Source organism: Triticum urartu, chromosome 5A, assembly GCF_056163025.1.
Source record: "Triticum urartu cultivar PI428250 chromosome 5A, HENAU_Tu73, whole genome shotgun sequence".
In the NCBI taxonomy this organism is placed as follows: Eukaryota; Viridiplantae; Streptophyta; class Magnoliopsida; order Poales; family Poaceae; genus Triticum; species Triticum urartu.
Genome location: NC_141877.1, coordinates 361,245,715 through 361,263,015, shown reverse-complemented (window position 1 = coordinate 361,263,015; position 17,301 = coordinate 361,245,715). Strand labels below are relative to the sequence as shown.

At 42.3% G+C, this 17,301-nt stretch overlaps 1 protein-coding gene across 5 annotated transcripts; it reads right to left on the bottom strand.

The window, feature by feature from the left end:
* Positions 1-9,088: 9,088 nt before the first annotated feature.
* Positions 9,089-14,209, bottom strand: SNF7.1 (SNF7 family protein). Of its 5 annotated transcripts, XM_048673889.2 has the most exons (9): positions 13,991-14,168; positions 13,766-13,895; positions 13,396-13,501; positions 12,577-12,676; positions 12,072-12,157; positions 11,902-11,993; positions 11,695-11,809; positions 11,404-11,599; positions 9,089-9,415 (listed from the first exon to the last, which is right to left on the bottom strand). In XM_048673889.2, the coding sequence occupies exons 3-8, from the start codon at positions 13,471-13,473 to the stop codon at positions 11,408-11,410; spliced, it is 663 nt and encodes a 220-aa protein (XP_048529846.1). In that variant the 5' UTR covers positions 13,474-13,501; positions 13,766-13,895; positions 13,991-14,168; the 3' UTR covers positions 9,089-9,415; positions 11,404-11,407. The 5 variants fall into 5 exon arrangements, with proteins under 5 accessions (XP_048529846.1, XP_048529844.1, XP_048529845.1 ...); XM_048673887.2 differs by lacking the exon at positions 13,766-13,895 and having other exon boundaries at positions 13,991-14,209; XM_048673888.2 differs by lacking the exon at positions 13,766-13,895 and having other exon boundaries at positions 13,396-13,504; positions 13,991-14,169.
* Between the last annotated feature and the right edge of the window lie 3,092 nt (positions 14,210-17,301).

Below are 17,301 nucleotides of genomic sequence, written 5' to 3'. Positions count from 1 at the left end.
GCATTCCTTAATGGATATCTTAAAGAAGAGTTGTATATGATGCAACCAGAAGGTTTTGTCGATCATAATGGTGCTAATAAAGTGTGCAAGCTCCAGCGATCCATTTATGGACTGGTGCAGGCCTCTTGAAGTTGAAATATACGCTTTGATAGTGTGATCAAAGCATATGGTTTTATACAGACTTTTTGAGAAGCCTGTACTTACAAGAAAGTGAGTGGGAGCTCTGTAGCATTTCTAATATTATATGTGAATGACATACTATTGATTGGGAATAATACATAATTTCTGGATAGCATAAAAGGATACTTGAATAAGAATTTTTCAGTGAAAGGCCTCGGTGAAGCTGCTTATATATTGGGCATCAAGATCTATAGAGATAGATCAAGACGCTTAATTGAACTTTCGCAAAGCACATACCTTGATAAAGTTTTGAAGAAGTTCAAAATGGATCAGTCAAAGAAAGGGTTCTTGCCTGTGTTATAAGGTGTGAAGTTGAGTCAGACTCAATGCCCGACCACTTTAGAAGATAGAGAGAAAATGAAAGTCATTCACTATGCCTCAGCCATAGGTTCTATCATGTATGCAATGCTGTGTACCAGACCTGATGTGTGCCTTGCTATAAGTTTAGCAGGGAGGTACCAAAGTAATCCAGGAGTGGATCACTGGACAGCGGTCAAAAACATCCTGAAATACCTGAAAAGGACTAAGGATATGGTTCTCGTTTATGGAGGTGACAAAGAGCTCGTCCTAAATGGTTACGTCGATGCAAGTTTTGACACAAATCCAGATGACTCTAAGTCACAAACCAGATACGTATTTATATTGAATGGAGCTGTAAGTTGGTGCAGTTCCAAGCAGAGCGTCGTGGCGGGATCTACGTGTGAAGCGGAGTTCATAGCTGCTTCGGAAGCAGCAAATGAAGGAATCTGGATGAAGGAGTTCATATCTGATCTAGGTGTAATACCTAGTGCATTGGGTCCAATGAAAATCTTTTGTGACAATACTGAAGCAATTGCCTTGGCGAAGGAATCCAGATTTCACAAGAGAACTAAACACATCAAGAGACGCTTCAATTCCATCCGCGATCAAGTCAAGGAGGGAGACATAGAGATTTCCAAGATACATACGGATCTGAATGTTGCATATCCTTTGGCTATGCCTCTCTCACGAGCAAAACATGATCAACACCAAGACTCCATGGGTGTTAGAATCGTTACTATGTAATCTAGATTATGGACTCTAGTGCAAGTGGGAGACTGAAGGAAATATGCCCTAGAGGCAATAATAAAGTTTTTATTTATATTTCCTTATATCATGACAAATGTTTATTATTCACGCTAGAATTGTATTAACCGGAAACTTAGTACATGTGTGAATACATAGACAAACAGAGTGTCCCTAGTATGTCTCTACTTGACTAGCTCGTTAATCAAAGATGGTTAAGTTTCCGGACCATAGACATGTGTTGTCATTTGATGAACGGGATCACATCATTGGAGAATGATGTGATGGACAAGACCCATCCGTTAGCTTAGCATAATGATCGTTTAGTTTTATTGCTATTGCTTTCTTCATGACTTATACATGTTCCTCTAACTATGAGATTATCCAACTCCCGAATACCGGAGGAACACTTTGTGTGCTATAAAATGTCACAACGTAACTGGGTGATTATAAAGATGATCTACAGGTGTCTCCGATGGTGTTTGTTGAGTTGGCATAGATCAATATTAGGATTTGTCACTTCGTGTATGGGAGAGGTATCTCTGGGCCCTCTCGGTAATGCACATCACTATAGGCCTTGCAAGCAATGTGACTAATGAGTTAGTTACGGGATGATGCATTATGGAACGAGTAAAGATACTTGTCGGTAACGAGATTGAACTAAGTATGATGATACCGACGATCGAATCTCGGGCAAGTAACATACCGATGACAAAGGGAATGACGTATATTGTTATGCGGTTTGACCGATAAAGATCTTCATAGAATATGTAGGAGCCAATATGATCATCCAGGTTCTGCTATTGGTTATTGACTGGAGATGTGTCTCGGTCATGTCTACATAGTTCCCGAACCTGTAGGGTCCGGACGCTTAACGTTCGATGATGATTTGTATTATGAGCTATGTGTTTTGGTGACTGAAGTTTCTTCGGAGTCCCGGGTGAGATCACGGACATGACGAGGAGTCTCGAAATGGTAGAGAGGTAAAGATTGATATATTGGAAGGTTATATATGGACACTGAAATGGTTCCGAAGAAGACCGGGAATTTTTCGGAGTAGCGGGAGGTTACCGGAACCCCCCGGGAAAGTTATTGGGCGTTTTCCACTAAGGCCCATTGAAAGGATCGAGAAGAGGTGTCTAGAGGGGGGTGATTAGACACTAAGTGCCAAAAGTTGTAGTTTTTAATATTCTTAAGTTTAAGTGGAGTTTAAGAACAAGTTTAACAAACACAATACATATCAAGCAAGCATGCAATGAGTATATGAGCAGCGGGAAGTAAAGCATGCAACTTGCAAGAATGTAAAGAGAAGGGTTTGGAGTATTCAAACGTAATTGGAGACATGGATGTTTTTGTCGTGGTTCTGATAGGTGGTGCTATCGTACATCCACGTTGATGGAGACTTCAACCCACGGAGGGTAACGGTTGCGCGAGTCCATGGAGGGCTCCACCCACGAAGGGTCCATGAAGAAGCAACCTTGTCTATTCCATCACGGTCGTCGCCCACGAAGGACTTGCCTCACTAGCGGTATATCTTCACGAAGTAGGCGATCTCCTTGCCCTTACAAACTCCTTGGTTCAACTCCACAATCTTGTTGGAGGCTCCCAAGTGACACCTAGCCAATCTAGGAGACACCACTCTCCAAGAAGTAACAAATGGTGTGTTGATGATGAACTCCTTGCTCTTGTGCTTCAAATGATAGTCTCCCCAACACTCAACTCTCTCTCACAGGATTTGGATTTGATGGAAAGAAGATTTGAGTGGAAAGCAACTTGGGGAAGGCTAGAGATCAAGATTCATATGGTTGGAATGGAATATCTTGACCTCAACACAAGTGTAGGTGGTTCTCTCTCAGAAAATGTGTATTGGAAGTGTAGGTATGTTCTGATGGCTCTCTCCATGAATGAAGAGTGGGTGGAGGGGTATATATAGCCTCCACACAAAATCTAACCATTACACTCAATTTACCAATCTCGGTGAGACCGAAGGGAAAAACTCGGTCGGACCGATTTAGTAAACCTAGTGACAGTTAGGGTTTTCGGTGGGACCGACTAGTTCAACTCGGTGGAACCGATGTGCTAGGGTTAGGGTAAAACCAAAACTCGGTTTGACCGATTACTCAAACTCGGTGGGACCGATTTGGGTAATAAGCGAAACAGAGAGTTGGCCAAGCAAACTCGGTGGGGCCGATTGCATATCTCGGTGGGACCGAAAATATTGCAACAGGTAACAGAGAGTTTGCAAGCCCATCTCGGTGAGACCGAGATCCCATCGGTGAGACCGAACTGATTAGGGTTTCTGGCAGTGGCTATGTCAACTGAACTCGGTGGCTCCGGATAGAAAGAATCGGTGGGGCCGAGTTGGATATTTGGTGTGGGACATATTTGGAAGTGAGAAAGTGGTTGAGGGCTTTGGAGCATATCACTAAGCACTTTGAGCAAGCAAGCCATTAAGCAACACCTCATCCCTTCTTAATAGTATTGGCTTTCCTATAGACTCAATGTGATCTTGGATCACTAAAATAGAAAATGCAGAGTCTTGATCTTGAAGCTTGAGCCAATACTTTGTCCTTAGCATCTTGAAGGGGCTCCACATCCTCTAGTCCATGCCACTCCATTGTTGAACTTATCTGAAACATACTAGGTAAAAGTGTTAGTCCAACAAGAGATATGTTGACGTTAATTACCAAAACCACCCAGGGAGCACTTGTGCTTTCACCCATGTAGGCCCAATAATTCCCCCCGGGGGTTCCGGTAACCCCTCGGTACTCTGGTAAAATACCCGAACCACTCGAAACCATTCCGATGTCCGAATACCACCTTCCAATATATCAATCTTTACCTCTCGGCCATTTCGAGACTGCTTGTCATGTCCGTGGTCTCATCCGGGACTCTGAACAAACTTCGGTCACCAAAACACATAACTCATAATATAAATCGTTATCAAATGTTAAGCGTGCGGACCCTACGGGTTCGAGAACTATGTAGACATGACCGAGACACATCTCAGGTCAATAACCAATAGCCGAACCTGGATGCTCATATTGGTTCCTACATATTCTACGAAGATCCTTATCGGTCAAACTGCAATAACAACACACGTTATTCCCTTTGTCATCGGTATGTTACTTGCCCGAGATTCGATCATCGGTATCATCATACCTAGTTCAATCTCGTTACCGGCAAGTCTCTTTACTCATTCCGTAATGCATCATCCCGTAACTAACTCATTAGTCACATTGCTTGCAAGGCTTATAGTGATGTGCATTACCGAGAGGGCCCAGAGATACCTCTTTGATACACGGAGTGACAAATCCTAATCTTGATCTATGCCAACCCAACAAACACCTTCAGAGACACCTGTAGAGCATCTTTATAATCACCCAGTTATGTTGTGACGTTTGATAGCACACAAGGTGTTCCTCCGGTATTCGGGAGTTGCATAATCTCATAGTCAAAGGAATATGTATATGTCATGAAGAAAGCAATAGCAATAAAACTGAACGATCAACATGCTAAGCTAACAGATGGGTCTTGTCCACCACATCATTCTCCTAATGATGTGATCCTGTTCATCAAATGACAACACATGTCTATGGTTAGGAAACTCAACCATCTTTGATTAATGAGCTAGTCTAGTAGAGACTTACTAGGGACATGGTGTTTTGTCTATGTATCCACACATGTATCAAGTTTCCGGTTAATACAATTCTAGCATGGATAATAAACATTTATCATGATATAAGGAAATATAAAATAACAACTTTATGATTGCCTCTAGGGCATACTTCCTTCACTCACGGGTACAGAAGGTTGCGGTGGTGGAAAAGTGGTTTTGTGGCTCCCCTGGAAGTTTTCGGGGTATATGAGAATATATAGGAGGAAGATCTAGGTCAGGGGGTCACCGAGGGGCCCACAAGGTCGGGGGCGTGCCCTACCCCTCTAGGCGCGCCTCCACCCTTGCGGCCGCCTCGTGGCTCTTCTGACTTGCACTCCAAGTCTCTTGGGTGTCTTCTGGTCCAAGAAAAATCATCGCGAAAGTTTTATTCCGTTTGGTATTCCTTTTCTGCGAAACTCTAAAACAAGGAAAAAAACAGAAACTGGCACTGGGCTCTAGGTTAATGGGTTAGTCCCAAAAATCATATAAAATAGCATATTAATGCATATAAAACATCCAAAACATATAATATAATAGCATGGAACAATCAAAAATTATAGATACGTTGGAGACGTATCATGTTGCACTTGAGACGACGTCCCTTGATGTTGCATTTTTCGTTGTCCCTATCCCCAACTCTAGTGTCTTTTTTCTGGGGGGGTTTTTTGGGGGGAGGGGGTTCACTCGGTTTCCCTGATTAACCGAGAACATTAGGTTTTGTGTCTGGTTTTCCTTATAAATTGGATCATCCCTCTTCTTCTTAATGAAATCCAGGAACCTCCTACCCTTGCGACAAGGTTTCTCAAAAAAATGATAGCTAGGGCAGTTGACATAGGTAAACAAAGACTCGAAACAACTAGCCCCCACTTTATAAAAGCTATAAGCATCGCAAAAGCAAACACACAAGCCAGCAGCCAAACGACAAAGAGCAAACATAGCGACCAGCCTAGCAATTCCAAGAATTTAGCAGTCAAATTATATAATCAAGGGAGGATGGTTAGAGTCTGGCAAGCACAGCTATCCGTCCTCTTTGCTAACATTGATAATAGTATTAAATTAGCTCTAGCTCTCTTTGAAGCAACCGAGGAATTCAGAGATCTCTAAGTGGTGGCTAGAAACTCAAGAAGCTAATAAGTGGCAAGCTTAAGGTTGCTTTTGGCATTGCGGTGGGTTATTGAGTTCTAATTTTCTGAGTTTGCATAACATGTTCTGGTTGAGTTTAGATTATGGAACAATGTTTAACAATTTCTTTGATATCATTCATGGTCCTCTCTAAGGAACAAATTTGCAATTCTATTAGAATTCTCAGAAAGATCCCTCTTAATGTACATGTTGAAATGGTATTTTTCTAATTAATTGAAATATCACCTTCATCAAATTCATATAAAGAATTAATTCTAATGACAAGAGCACAAGTATTGGTTAGAAGAGTGTCACCCATTGGAGGTCCTCAAATTCATATAAATAATTAACTCTAATTACATGACCACATGTATTAGTTAGAAGAGTGTAACCCATTGGAGGCAATTTCTTTACTTGGCAGTTGAAATATATATAAATTAATTATTACTACGAAAGATAACCAAAGATCAAAAGGTCTGGTTCAAAATTATATTGCTTCATCGGACCCGGGGAAATTGCCAAAGCATTTGGCGGTTGACACGTTGGAATATAAAGGACTAGTAAATAAAATCCTAGATAGGAAGTGGGTCGGTCTCAAAATAAATGAGTTGTTAGTTGTAGAATATTACTCTCGTCAGACTTGAACTTAACGAAAAAAGGAAAGGTTCATAGAATTTTCTTCCCCTTCCCCTTTCCTTTCTTGCATAGATCTCTTAGTTTCTTTCATATCATCTCTACTCAATGTATTCATATCATCTCTACTCAATGTAAGCACACTTCTTTTCTTGGGAGTAGGTGTTGATAATAGCTCATTTGAGTTCCAATCATCATAACTTTTAGAGGTACTATCCAAAAGTTACTTAGCTTCTAGTTGCATTCTAGATACTGAGGTTAGACCATTACAAATATGTCAAGCAAAATGTGATCTTTAATCCCATGAAGTGGATTCTTTCTTTGCAATTCACAAAACCTCTTCCAAGTTTTGAGGTAAAGCCCCACTCTTGTTTGAAAATATATATATATATATATATATATATATATATATATATATATATGAATATCTCTAACTACAATATGGATATATAATCCCATTTTCCCATCTGTTTTCTTATTTTAGCGTTCGTTTGACCCGCTTTTGCTTGTTTTAGGCTAGTTTCTCACAATAGTTTATAAATAAGCACAACACAATTCAACAACTGCAAGCTAAGCCTGGATCTCTTCTTAACTAGTAAAGAATTTATTGAAAAAGCAAATAGACACTATCAAATGGGTAAGTTTGGCGATCAAGGAACAAAATTCTTTCATGCCAATGCCACCATCAGGTATAGAGAAAAACTTGTCACAAGTTTGCATGATGGAAGTGTAGTCACATATCAAAGGTAAAGTTGGTCTGCTTTGGAATGTTTGTAAAGAGATGATGGGAACCTTTGATTTTCAGCAAATGCACTTTGATGTGAACAGTCATTTACAAGCAATTGATAATTTCAATCTTTTCGAGGAGCTTTAACTAAAAAAGAGATTGTTGGGGTAGTTAAGTCCTTGTCCTCTGGTAAAACCCTTGGGCCCAAATGGGTTTCTAACACCGTCTTCTTTTTTACAAAAAAGGGTTGGCTCCATTGTCTCAAGGGATTTATATGAGTTGTGTGAAGCATTCCAACGGGACAATGTATCTTTAGGGCATCAATGACTCATGTACAACACTGATGCCCGAGAAAGGTGTGCCCTCCAAGGTTACACGCTTATTTCCCTTTTGCACAATTCCATGAATATAATTAGAAAGTTTTTGGCTCATACTAGGTTGCAAAAAGTAATCTTAGAATTTATTCAAAGAAACCAATATGGCTTTATCAAGACAATAATCATTCAAGACTGCTTTACCGGGGCTTTTAAGTATCTCCACTTGTCTTCCTTGAACTATGCTCATACTCCAAAAAGAAGGAAGAATTAATGTCCAAGGCTAAAGCTTCCCCAGTGTTGCACGTCTTTTTCAGCTCTCACTTTCAGTGCAAGCCTATGAGTTGCTTGATCTTTAGCAGCTGACACGAAATCTCTCAGAAACTGGAAAAAAGAAAAGGATTGTTCATATCTTGTCTTCGGCTAAGGCCTGCATGTCTCTAACAAGACATACTGAAGTTCATATCTTTTTTGGGTGACTATGGAAATCATCCTGTCGACATAAGCGTGATGGTTTCTTTTGTTCGATGCCGAAGGATCGCCTAAACACCAGGGAATTCGTACAGTACTAATTTAAGTAAGAACAAGGATCTTCGTACATATGGCTATTTCTTGTGTCCAGAGGCAATGATGAGAGTTTGGTGCATCTCTTTTTACACACGGGAATTCTCAATATCATTTTTGTTTCTCATCAAACGAATGTTGGTATCTCTTGCGACAATATTGGGCCATGTTGGGAGTAGTGATTCCATCCCAAGAGGGTCCCTTCCGTATATTGCAACATGTCAAGGGTCGATTCGTTTCGCCAAAAAAAAGGAGTCAATTGGCAGTCCATGACATGGTCGATTGGTTTCGCCAAAAAAAAAAGGAGTCAATTGGCAGTCCCGTCCTTTTTCTTTCGTGAAAAATGTTATTCTCGTGAGCTGGAGTATTTGGAAGTACCATCCCAGCAAGTTTAGTCGAAATTCAGAGCTCCAAATGGATGCCTGTTGTCATCGGCCACCATAGGATTACCCACTTTTGCCTGCCCTTTCCATAGGATTGTTAAGTGACAGTGTTCTGGATTTAGGGAATCGGTCTAGAATGAGCACCAGAAGTTTCACTGGCTCCTATGAACTGGGCCTAGATTTAAGAAACTGGAATTGGATTTTGGCTACACAAGAATTTGATATCATAAATACTCCCTCTGTTCCTAAATACAAGTCTTTTTAGAGATTTCAATAGGTACTACATACAGATATACATACATATTTTAGAGTGTAGATTCACTCATTTTACTTCGTACGTAGTCCCTTTTGGAATCTCTAGAAAGACTTGAATTTAGAAACGGAGGGAGTGCCAAACTCAATAGTACTGGTGAGTTGTATATATAGAATTAAAAGGAAAGAACTGTCTCATCAACACACCAAATTAGCGAACACTGGAATGAGATAACTTGATACATGGCAAGAGATAATACGGGTCAACAGTAAATAGTGTGCCACAACAATGAGCATTGCACACGACCTGGAATGGAGCTGACCGTGCCAAAAATTATGTCCGGGAAACAGACCTTCAATCAAACAACTAGATAGAAATAAACACTGGACTGGAGCAGCCTTTCCTGCCTCGTTCGTCAAATGTCTCCCACCCAAGATTATACACACACGGGCAAATATATGTGTAGCCAGACTGGCCTGCGACCACGTACCGTCCAGCCAATCATTTGTACATTTCAACTCTTTCTTCACTGGGAGCCTGCGGGTTTTCAGTTAGTGTTAAGAGAGTTCATGCAAAGAAATACAAACACAAAGCAGGAGCATATAAAAAATGGAGAATCAGCGTAACAAAATTCCCGTAATAAATGAAAATCCTTCCAACATCATCCATCTTGAACAGAATAAAACAAATTCTGTAAAATCTGATAACAGTAGCAAGTTCATTCCAGGAAAATGTAATCAATGTCGATTTCAAACAAACGGTTCTAGTCTCTTGTAAGAAGCATGAAGGGGGTAACACGTGACCTGGGTGACACATTGTTTTCGGGTGCTTAAGAATTTGTACAGTAGTATTAGTTGGCTTTGAAAATTACACTCAGCTCCCTAAACTGGATATAATTTGCAGTCAGTTCTCTCTTCAGGAGTTTCCAGACATGCTGACAGACATGATCTGGTGAATCTATCAGTGATAGCACCACCCAACTGGTCCTGACTCCCAGGTAGCTGTCCCTGCAGTGGCTCCAGCAGCCACAGCTCGCTTAGTACATGCATGAGTCAAGAAACTAACCTTCTTGTATGTGTTCCTCCCAGAAACTGCAAATCCTAGAGGTGTTTGATCAAATGAGGGAAGATGGTGCGAGAAGATAAAATGAGAGAACAGACAAAAATTTAAGTAACCACGTCTAGAACGTAAGAGAAGGCTACCCGCGCACAAGAGGGAAATGGCATAACCTTGGATAGGCAAGAATTTATTCTGGTGATTCTAACAAACTAGCTCAAACAAGTGTGAAGCGAAATGCTTTGCTGAACCAGTTCAGCTGGACCAAAGAATCCCACCGTACAAACATCTTTGAGATTCAAGAAATACACCAACCAACCAACCCCCTCTCCTCCTTTTCCTCATTGTAAAAATGCGCATGACAAATGTTTTCAGTGCTAAAGATAATTCTAACAAGTTCGTAGCATATTGGTCTACATGCATCCTGAATGTGCCAATTGTTTTCGTTGGTGCAGTTGAACTTAAGATCAAGAACTTATTTTAGTGTTGGACCTCGGACCGTCGACACAGGCATGGGCTGCAACAGCAAACCTCTCATATTTCACTTGCTTCTAGGAGTTGGACATGGTAGATCACATCCCCACACAGTGTGTCTATGCTCGAGAAACTTGGCATAAGTGCCTTGCTGCACTCAATATCCAGATCGCCGCTCCGACGACCAATGACTGTTTAGAAGAGTGATGGTCTACAGCCAGACAGCCGTTGCCAAAGACGCTAAGGAAAGGATTCGATTCGGTGGTCATTCTTATATCCTGGAGCCTTTGAAAGCAGCGCAACGCTAGGATGTTTCACAATGGGGAGCAGCAACATTCAGTCATTTGTTTAGTGTCTAAGATTATCGATGAACTATGGGACTGGAATGTTCCGGGTATGGTGTCTCTAGACAGTATCACGATAAGAGTAATTTTCTTGTGTGGAGTGTCGTGCAATGCCGATAGGTTCTCTTGTAAACTATCTTTGCTGCCTTCTATAAAAATATGGTACGCAATTTGCGTACTCTCGAGAAAAAAACACTACAACTCAGATTAGACGGTTGATCTCCTGGCCAACTCTTCATGGGGCTAGTAGCCAACAGGTTACACCACCACCCTCAGATAGATGTCAACCTAGAATGCCAGTTCATGTTTTAAAAAGATCGTATGTGTCCTAAATCCTGACTAGACCCAGAAAATTCTAATGAACACAATTGCATGGGTTAATCTCTTATGGTACTTCCTCTGTAAACTTTTATAAGATCTTTTAGATCACTACTTTAGTGATCTAAACGATCTTATAAAATTTTACGCAGGGAGTACATACTATGCAGTTAGCTACTGACTGCATCTATGCAGAAGATTTAAGATATATGTGACCCATAGAATTTGAGATCATTTCAATTACTAAACTCAGCAAGCGATTAGTAAGCGTTTGGTCAGATGGACGGAAGAGCATAATACATTACAATATCAAACAAAGGATAAATCAATGACCTGATCACAATGCCATTTCAGCTTGCAGTGCAGCAAGCTCATCCTCCTCAGCCGATGCTTTCTGTGGAGCAGGACGAGTTGGTTGTGCCTTGCCTGGGACGGGTGTCGTATGAATAGGAATAGTTACAACAGGCTCCAGTAGTTGAGATTCCAACTCTGCTCCCTCCAACTCTTCCAGCTCCGCTTCCAGTTCATCCTGTCAAATTTTCAGTGTGGTAGGTATTAAATGCATCAGAACAGGAATGAAATCTAAACCCCAAGATCATAAATCCTAATTGGCTAGTGAGTTACCTCGTCAAAATCAGCAGAAGCTCCAAGAGGAGCTGACAGAGCATCTTGTATTTGTTTCATGTTTTCTGTCTGTTCATTAATTTCGTCCATAGTCTTGTCGACATCATCGATATTTCTGTAGCACAAAGAAAAATGTTCATCTTGAGACCTCAATTCCAGGAAACAATTAGTGGAGCAAATCCTAAATTAAAATGAACCAATACTCACGTTGCTTTTTGCATCGCTTTCATAGCTTTAGCTCCAGTCCTCAATGCATCAACAGTCTCTGTGGTAGCTTTAGCAGCTTCTAACATGATCATCTATATAACAAGATTAACACTGTGAGATACATGGATGCAACAATCAGGAGAAAAACATAGTTAGAACTAGGAGGTAACCTGATCATGGATTCTCAACTGGAAATTCCCAAGCTGCTCAATTTGCTGCTCATAAAGTTTTTTCCTCTTCAATGATTGGATGGCCGCTGATGAAAAACAGTGATTCAATTGACATGCGGTATTTCTGCAGTTCTGTAATACTCTATTCTACATTACATAATAATTAAGACCAGATAACATTCCAAGGTAATCAGATTTTCTCAACTGGAGAAGAAAGAGTGGACAGAAGCAAAATGAATAAGCTGTATTTAGCTACATGAAGAATCATCACTGCTTTAAGTAAAATGACGGTAAAGGTTGGCTTCCATAAAACACTACACAAAACATGCACCTTATACACATTGGATCAAAATGCAGAAACATAGATGATCATTGCGAAGTAGGACCATGGCCTGTGTATAACAGACGTTGATTTACCATTTTACTTTGAGAAAAGCATTGCCTCCAATCAACAGGAGGAGGGGGGGGGGGGGGGGGGGGGGCATGCTATGGTGATCAACCATACCTCTTTTATTCTTTGCTTTTGAGAACTCCTTGGCCCTCTCAAGCTCCGCACCTGCTTTTTTCTCTAACACTTTCTCTTTCTTCTCCAGCATATCAAGAGTCTAAATACATAAAAAATTGTGAGAATTCTAAAATGTTTATATAATATAATAGGCAAGTGTCCAAAATTGATTGTAACGCTAGGATAGTTCTTCACCACTAGATCAGCAAATAGAGGCCATCTTCCCTCCTTAAGAGGCTACTAGCTTAAGGTTTGCAACTTCAGAAGCAGACGACGAAAGAAAGGACAAGAGTTTATTAATCATACAAAGTTTGCACACCAAATACACTTGAACGAAGCTGAAATCACATGAGAATTCCTACACACTAAATTCCCCATATACCAAGACAGAAAATTAAAGAGCTAGTTGATCAGAAGCTGCCAATGCGATACAAAATGACCGTCAGAATCTTAATCGTGCATTCAACAACTTAATTATACAAGCTAGCAAGGTTAACTACCTCTTTAATTCAGGACCCTCTGATCCAGTGAACGTCAGCTGAGAAGCATGGCAGTTGCGAACAATTTGCATGGCCATTTATGTTTGCCAAGGGCGGCAAGTTTAGTTGGAGAACATGGCAAATTCGCTTCATTTCATTTTTTGGCCAGAATTTGCTGTGTTTGCAAACTAAAGTTGCCATCCTCGCCACAATTAAGTTGCCATAAAAACATTCGATTTGCTACCCGCTCCCAGCGAACGTTCGCCAGTTAGCATTTCCGTTAATTTATCCAAAGTGTAGACGGTATAAGAAAAACAAAACAGTAGACTTGACGCCTCACCTCGTTTAACTTATCCAAAGTGGCCAACGCGCCGGCGTTGGCCTGCTCCTTGGGCTTCCCAAATAACCTGTTGAACATGGTGGCACCTCAAATATGGACTTGGAACCTGCTGACACAGAAGCATGGTGAGGTATAATCATTCAGTGGACAATTATGAGAACAGAAGCTCAAAGAAATCTGGTGCTCGGCAGGGTGAATAGCCAACAAACACGAGCTTGCGACTCACAATCTGGCATTAAAACGCAACACAGGAAGCCAATAGCAGCTAGATACGAAAATTCTAGATGAAAAATTCGGCACTAGAACCAGCCTACACAAATATAGCCCGCGAGCTAGGATATCACTTGGGCGCAAAGTAATGTTTCCTTACAAAAACGACGGAGATGAACTAGCAGTTGTGATTTGCGACAACAATCGTAATAGGCGTAGCTAAACCCAAAGCATCAGAGCCAACCGAGCCCGGAAGCACCACGACCCCGATCCGATGAGAAGCCAGCCACCTAGCCGCGATGAACCGACGCAAAAAGTGAGATGGGCACCGCACCCGCGGGGGGGTAGGGGGCGGATCTAGCGAGAGCGGAGAGCGGGCGCTTACCAGATTCAGGCGGCGGAGGAGTCGAGATTGGGGCTGATCCGGGAGGGCTGGCTGGCGTCCGGTGGGATTGGCTGCGGGGGTGGGTTGGGATTCTGTTTAGGTTTCTGGTTGGGGAGACGAGGGGAAGGAGTCGAGTTGGAGGCCACGCGGACGGGGACAGCCGCGTGCCTGCGTACCCCACACGGCGAGGTGAAAGAGTAGGCTAAGCAAACGAAACGACTACACGCTCAATCCTTCTTCCTGTTATATTAAAATTAGAAAAGAAACTCAAAGACTATACAACAGACGTCAGGTTTTTAGAAAATTCGAGCGAACATCGCTCCCATCGTTGGATCAGGCGCACGAATCTTGGTGCTGGAGGAATCGTCACGTCACGCGTTTGAAGCGTTCGCTCTAACCGGCGTTCAGACGAACGTTTTTCACTTAATTCCTCCTATTCTCTCCTAGCGCCCACTCTCTCATTCCTTCCATGATCCGCCCACCATGGTGATTCCCTCGAGGAGAATAGCCAGAGGTGGCGCTCGGCTACAAGCTCCTGGCCGGAGCGGCCTCTGGAGGAGAAGGCTAGCGGCGATCGAGTGCTCGCGCATGAGGTATCTCCAGCCCACTTCTGCAAGGTGTTCTTATCATCGTAATTGGATTTACTTCCCATCCCTAATTCATCGTCAGCATCTGGGAACCATCCCACGGCATGTCGTTCTGAAGGCGAGCACCAGATGCAATTGATAGATCAGGCTCTAGATTTTCAATGGGAGGGTTGTCATGGATCAAGGGGGGGGGGATCCATTGCTCACCCGGTGCAGATCGGCTACTTCCTGACATTCGAGGTCCTGACCTACAGTGCTTTTATGGTCACTATATTCGATCGTTTCTGCGTAGAGGTGCTCATGAAGTGTGGCCAGCACGAGCCACCCGTTTCCATGGTTGGTGAGTAAGGGCTTGCAATCTCTCTTCATAATGTGTGGGTCCTGAACTTGTGCGAATGTGGTTAACGTGTATTATACACATGCTTGTTCAATGTGGTTTAATATCTGCTCTTTACTGTTGTTGCCGCTATTTCATGCCTCTGACTGTGTGCTGATAACATCACCGCTCGATGAAGAGATTTACCACACCGCATGTCTTGCACAAAACATTGTGCTTGTGTTTCTATTCTCATGCAGCTTGCAACTTTGTGGGCAACCAAATAAAGTGCAAAACATGATTCAGAGGTTGTATTAGCTCACTTGTGCTCTAGCTACCGAGCCACTTATGCAGGGGGAGGAGCGACACGAGCAACCAAACACATCCCATGCAAACCATCAGATAGTGTTAATTACTACTCTCATTTCTTCTCACAAAGTTGAGGAGGGGCAATCCAGGCCCAATTCCTTAGTGAAAAACTTTGTTGTGTATTATGTCTCTAGTCAAAGGGTTGCTGCCAATGAAAAGACAAGTTCGTAGAGGTATCATGTGGATTCATATTGGGGCTTCTTTATTGATGATAGAAGGGTGAGAGGACAGTTGTGAAGAGTCCCCAATAGTTTCTCGACAGAAACAGGTGGGAGGTGATTTGTTTGCATGAAACTGGATACAAGCAAAGCAATGTAGATGGCTTACGATCCCTACAGCACGCTTTCACCTAGCGTGTTAGCGCGCGCACACACACACACCTGCATGTTTTATCATACCAAGGCATATTTGGTTACATCAATTTCGCGTTGAAAAACAACATTTAGGTCATGTTCTCCACTTCCTTTGGTAGCCCAGATCGCAACATTGGGGATTTTTCTACATTGCATTTGGCTGCACCATGCTCTGGGATTTGGGCTAGGCTCTTGCAAGATGTTGTGTTGGGTTGCACGTTCGGTCTGATTTGGCATGATTAAGTTAGCAGTCATACATGAACAAACATTACAGTAGAGTAGATAGACATAGATCTACTCGTATACGCGTGTCAAAACGAAAAACTTACAACATGGAAGTTATGTGGAACAACGAGATAAAGCTAATGATCAAAGTAAATTTCAAACGGACGACATTGTGCGATGGTTTTGGCAAAATTCATCTAAACTAGCACGCACACATCACAAGAACATGTTAGTACAATACAATTGGAGATGCACACGAGCATTGAAACAGAAGACTTACAACACGAAGTTCTGTGAAATAACGAGGTGAAGCAACTCCTCAAAGGAAAATTTAGAAGATCGATCGAGTGTGACGAATTTGACAAAAAAGTCTTAAAAAGCTCCAATATGAACACGAAACTAAACATTTACAGCCAACAAAACTATGAACCAACCGCCTAATGGCATTATAACATCGATGTGCATCTTTTTTGTGCACAACTTGTCTCGAATCGAAGCACCGTTATATAGATTAGACGGGATCAGGGGATTAAGTGAAGGAGGTTAAAGAGGGTGGGTAAAACACACCACATGCAAAGCTAGGTAATATGAACATGTAACCGAACATTAACGGTCAACGGAACTATGAACCAATCACGGGAATGGAATCACAACATCGATGTGCATGTTTTTTGTGTAGAACTTATCTCGAACCAAAGTATAGTTGTGTGGTTTAGAACGGATCAGGCAAATGAGAATATGGGAGGTGGTAGAACATACCACATGCAACATGAGTACCAATTTCCTTTTTGCGCCCGCTCGGGGACTGTCTGAGAGGTGTTTTTAAGTTCTGTACTATGCAGGCCCAATAGTGTTCATAAGCAATCAAACAGGTCAAAGTGGCATACTCAGGGCCTGGCTAAGGAGTATGCAGGAAACCAAACACGTCCTTATGCGCCATACATCGAGATTTCTCTCATAGGCATAACACCAAACATGTGATGCGCGTGGTTCGCAACAGGGGAGGAAGTGTGCGGCGCGGTGCGGAGGTGCATTCAGGGATGGCTCTCGATGCAAAAGTTGTGGTGCAACTGCTAAATCACCCGGCGACAGGGGCGTAGGTGGCTACGGCGTCGACGGGACGACGACACACACACGTGGACCATGACGCCCAGAAGATTGTGTACGAGCGGTGGAGCAAGTGCAACGAAGGTCAATGCTCGAGGATTTAGACCGCACGACCACGGGCGCAGCAGCGACAACAAGAGTGAGGATGGCGATAACGATTTTCATGGTGCCGTATTCACAGTGGGGAACGTGGAGGACGGGGATCCCATCAACATTAGATATCGATTTGGGAGACAGTGCAATGGTGGCAGAAGGCGGCAATGCGTGGGAGGTGGAGTGTTGGGGAACGTAGCAGAAATTTAAAATTTTCTACGCATCACCAAGATCAATCTATGGAGTCATCTAGCAACGAGA

Coding starts and splice junctions, on each gene's coding strand:
- SNF7.1 (XM_048673887.2), bottom strand. CDS start 13,473: ATGTTCAACAGGTTATTTGGGAAGCCCAAGGAGCAGGCCAACGCCGGC. Junction 12,158..12,576: donor AAAAGCAAAGAATAAAAGAG/GTATGGTTGATC, acceptor GTTTTTCATCAG/CGGCCATCCAATCATTGAAG. Junction 11,994..12,071: donor AGTTGAGAATCCATGATCAG/GTTACCTCCTAG, acceptor CTTGTTATATAG/ATGATCATGTTAGAAGCTGC.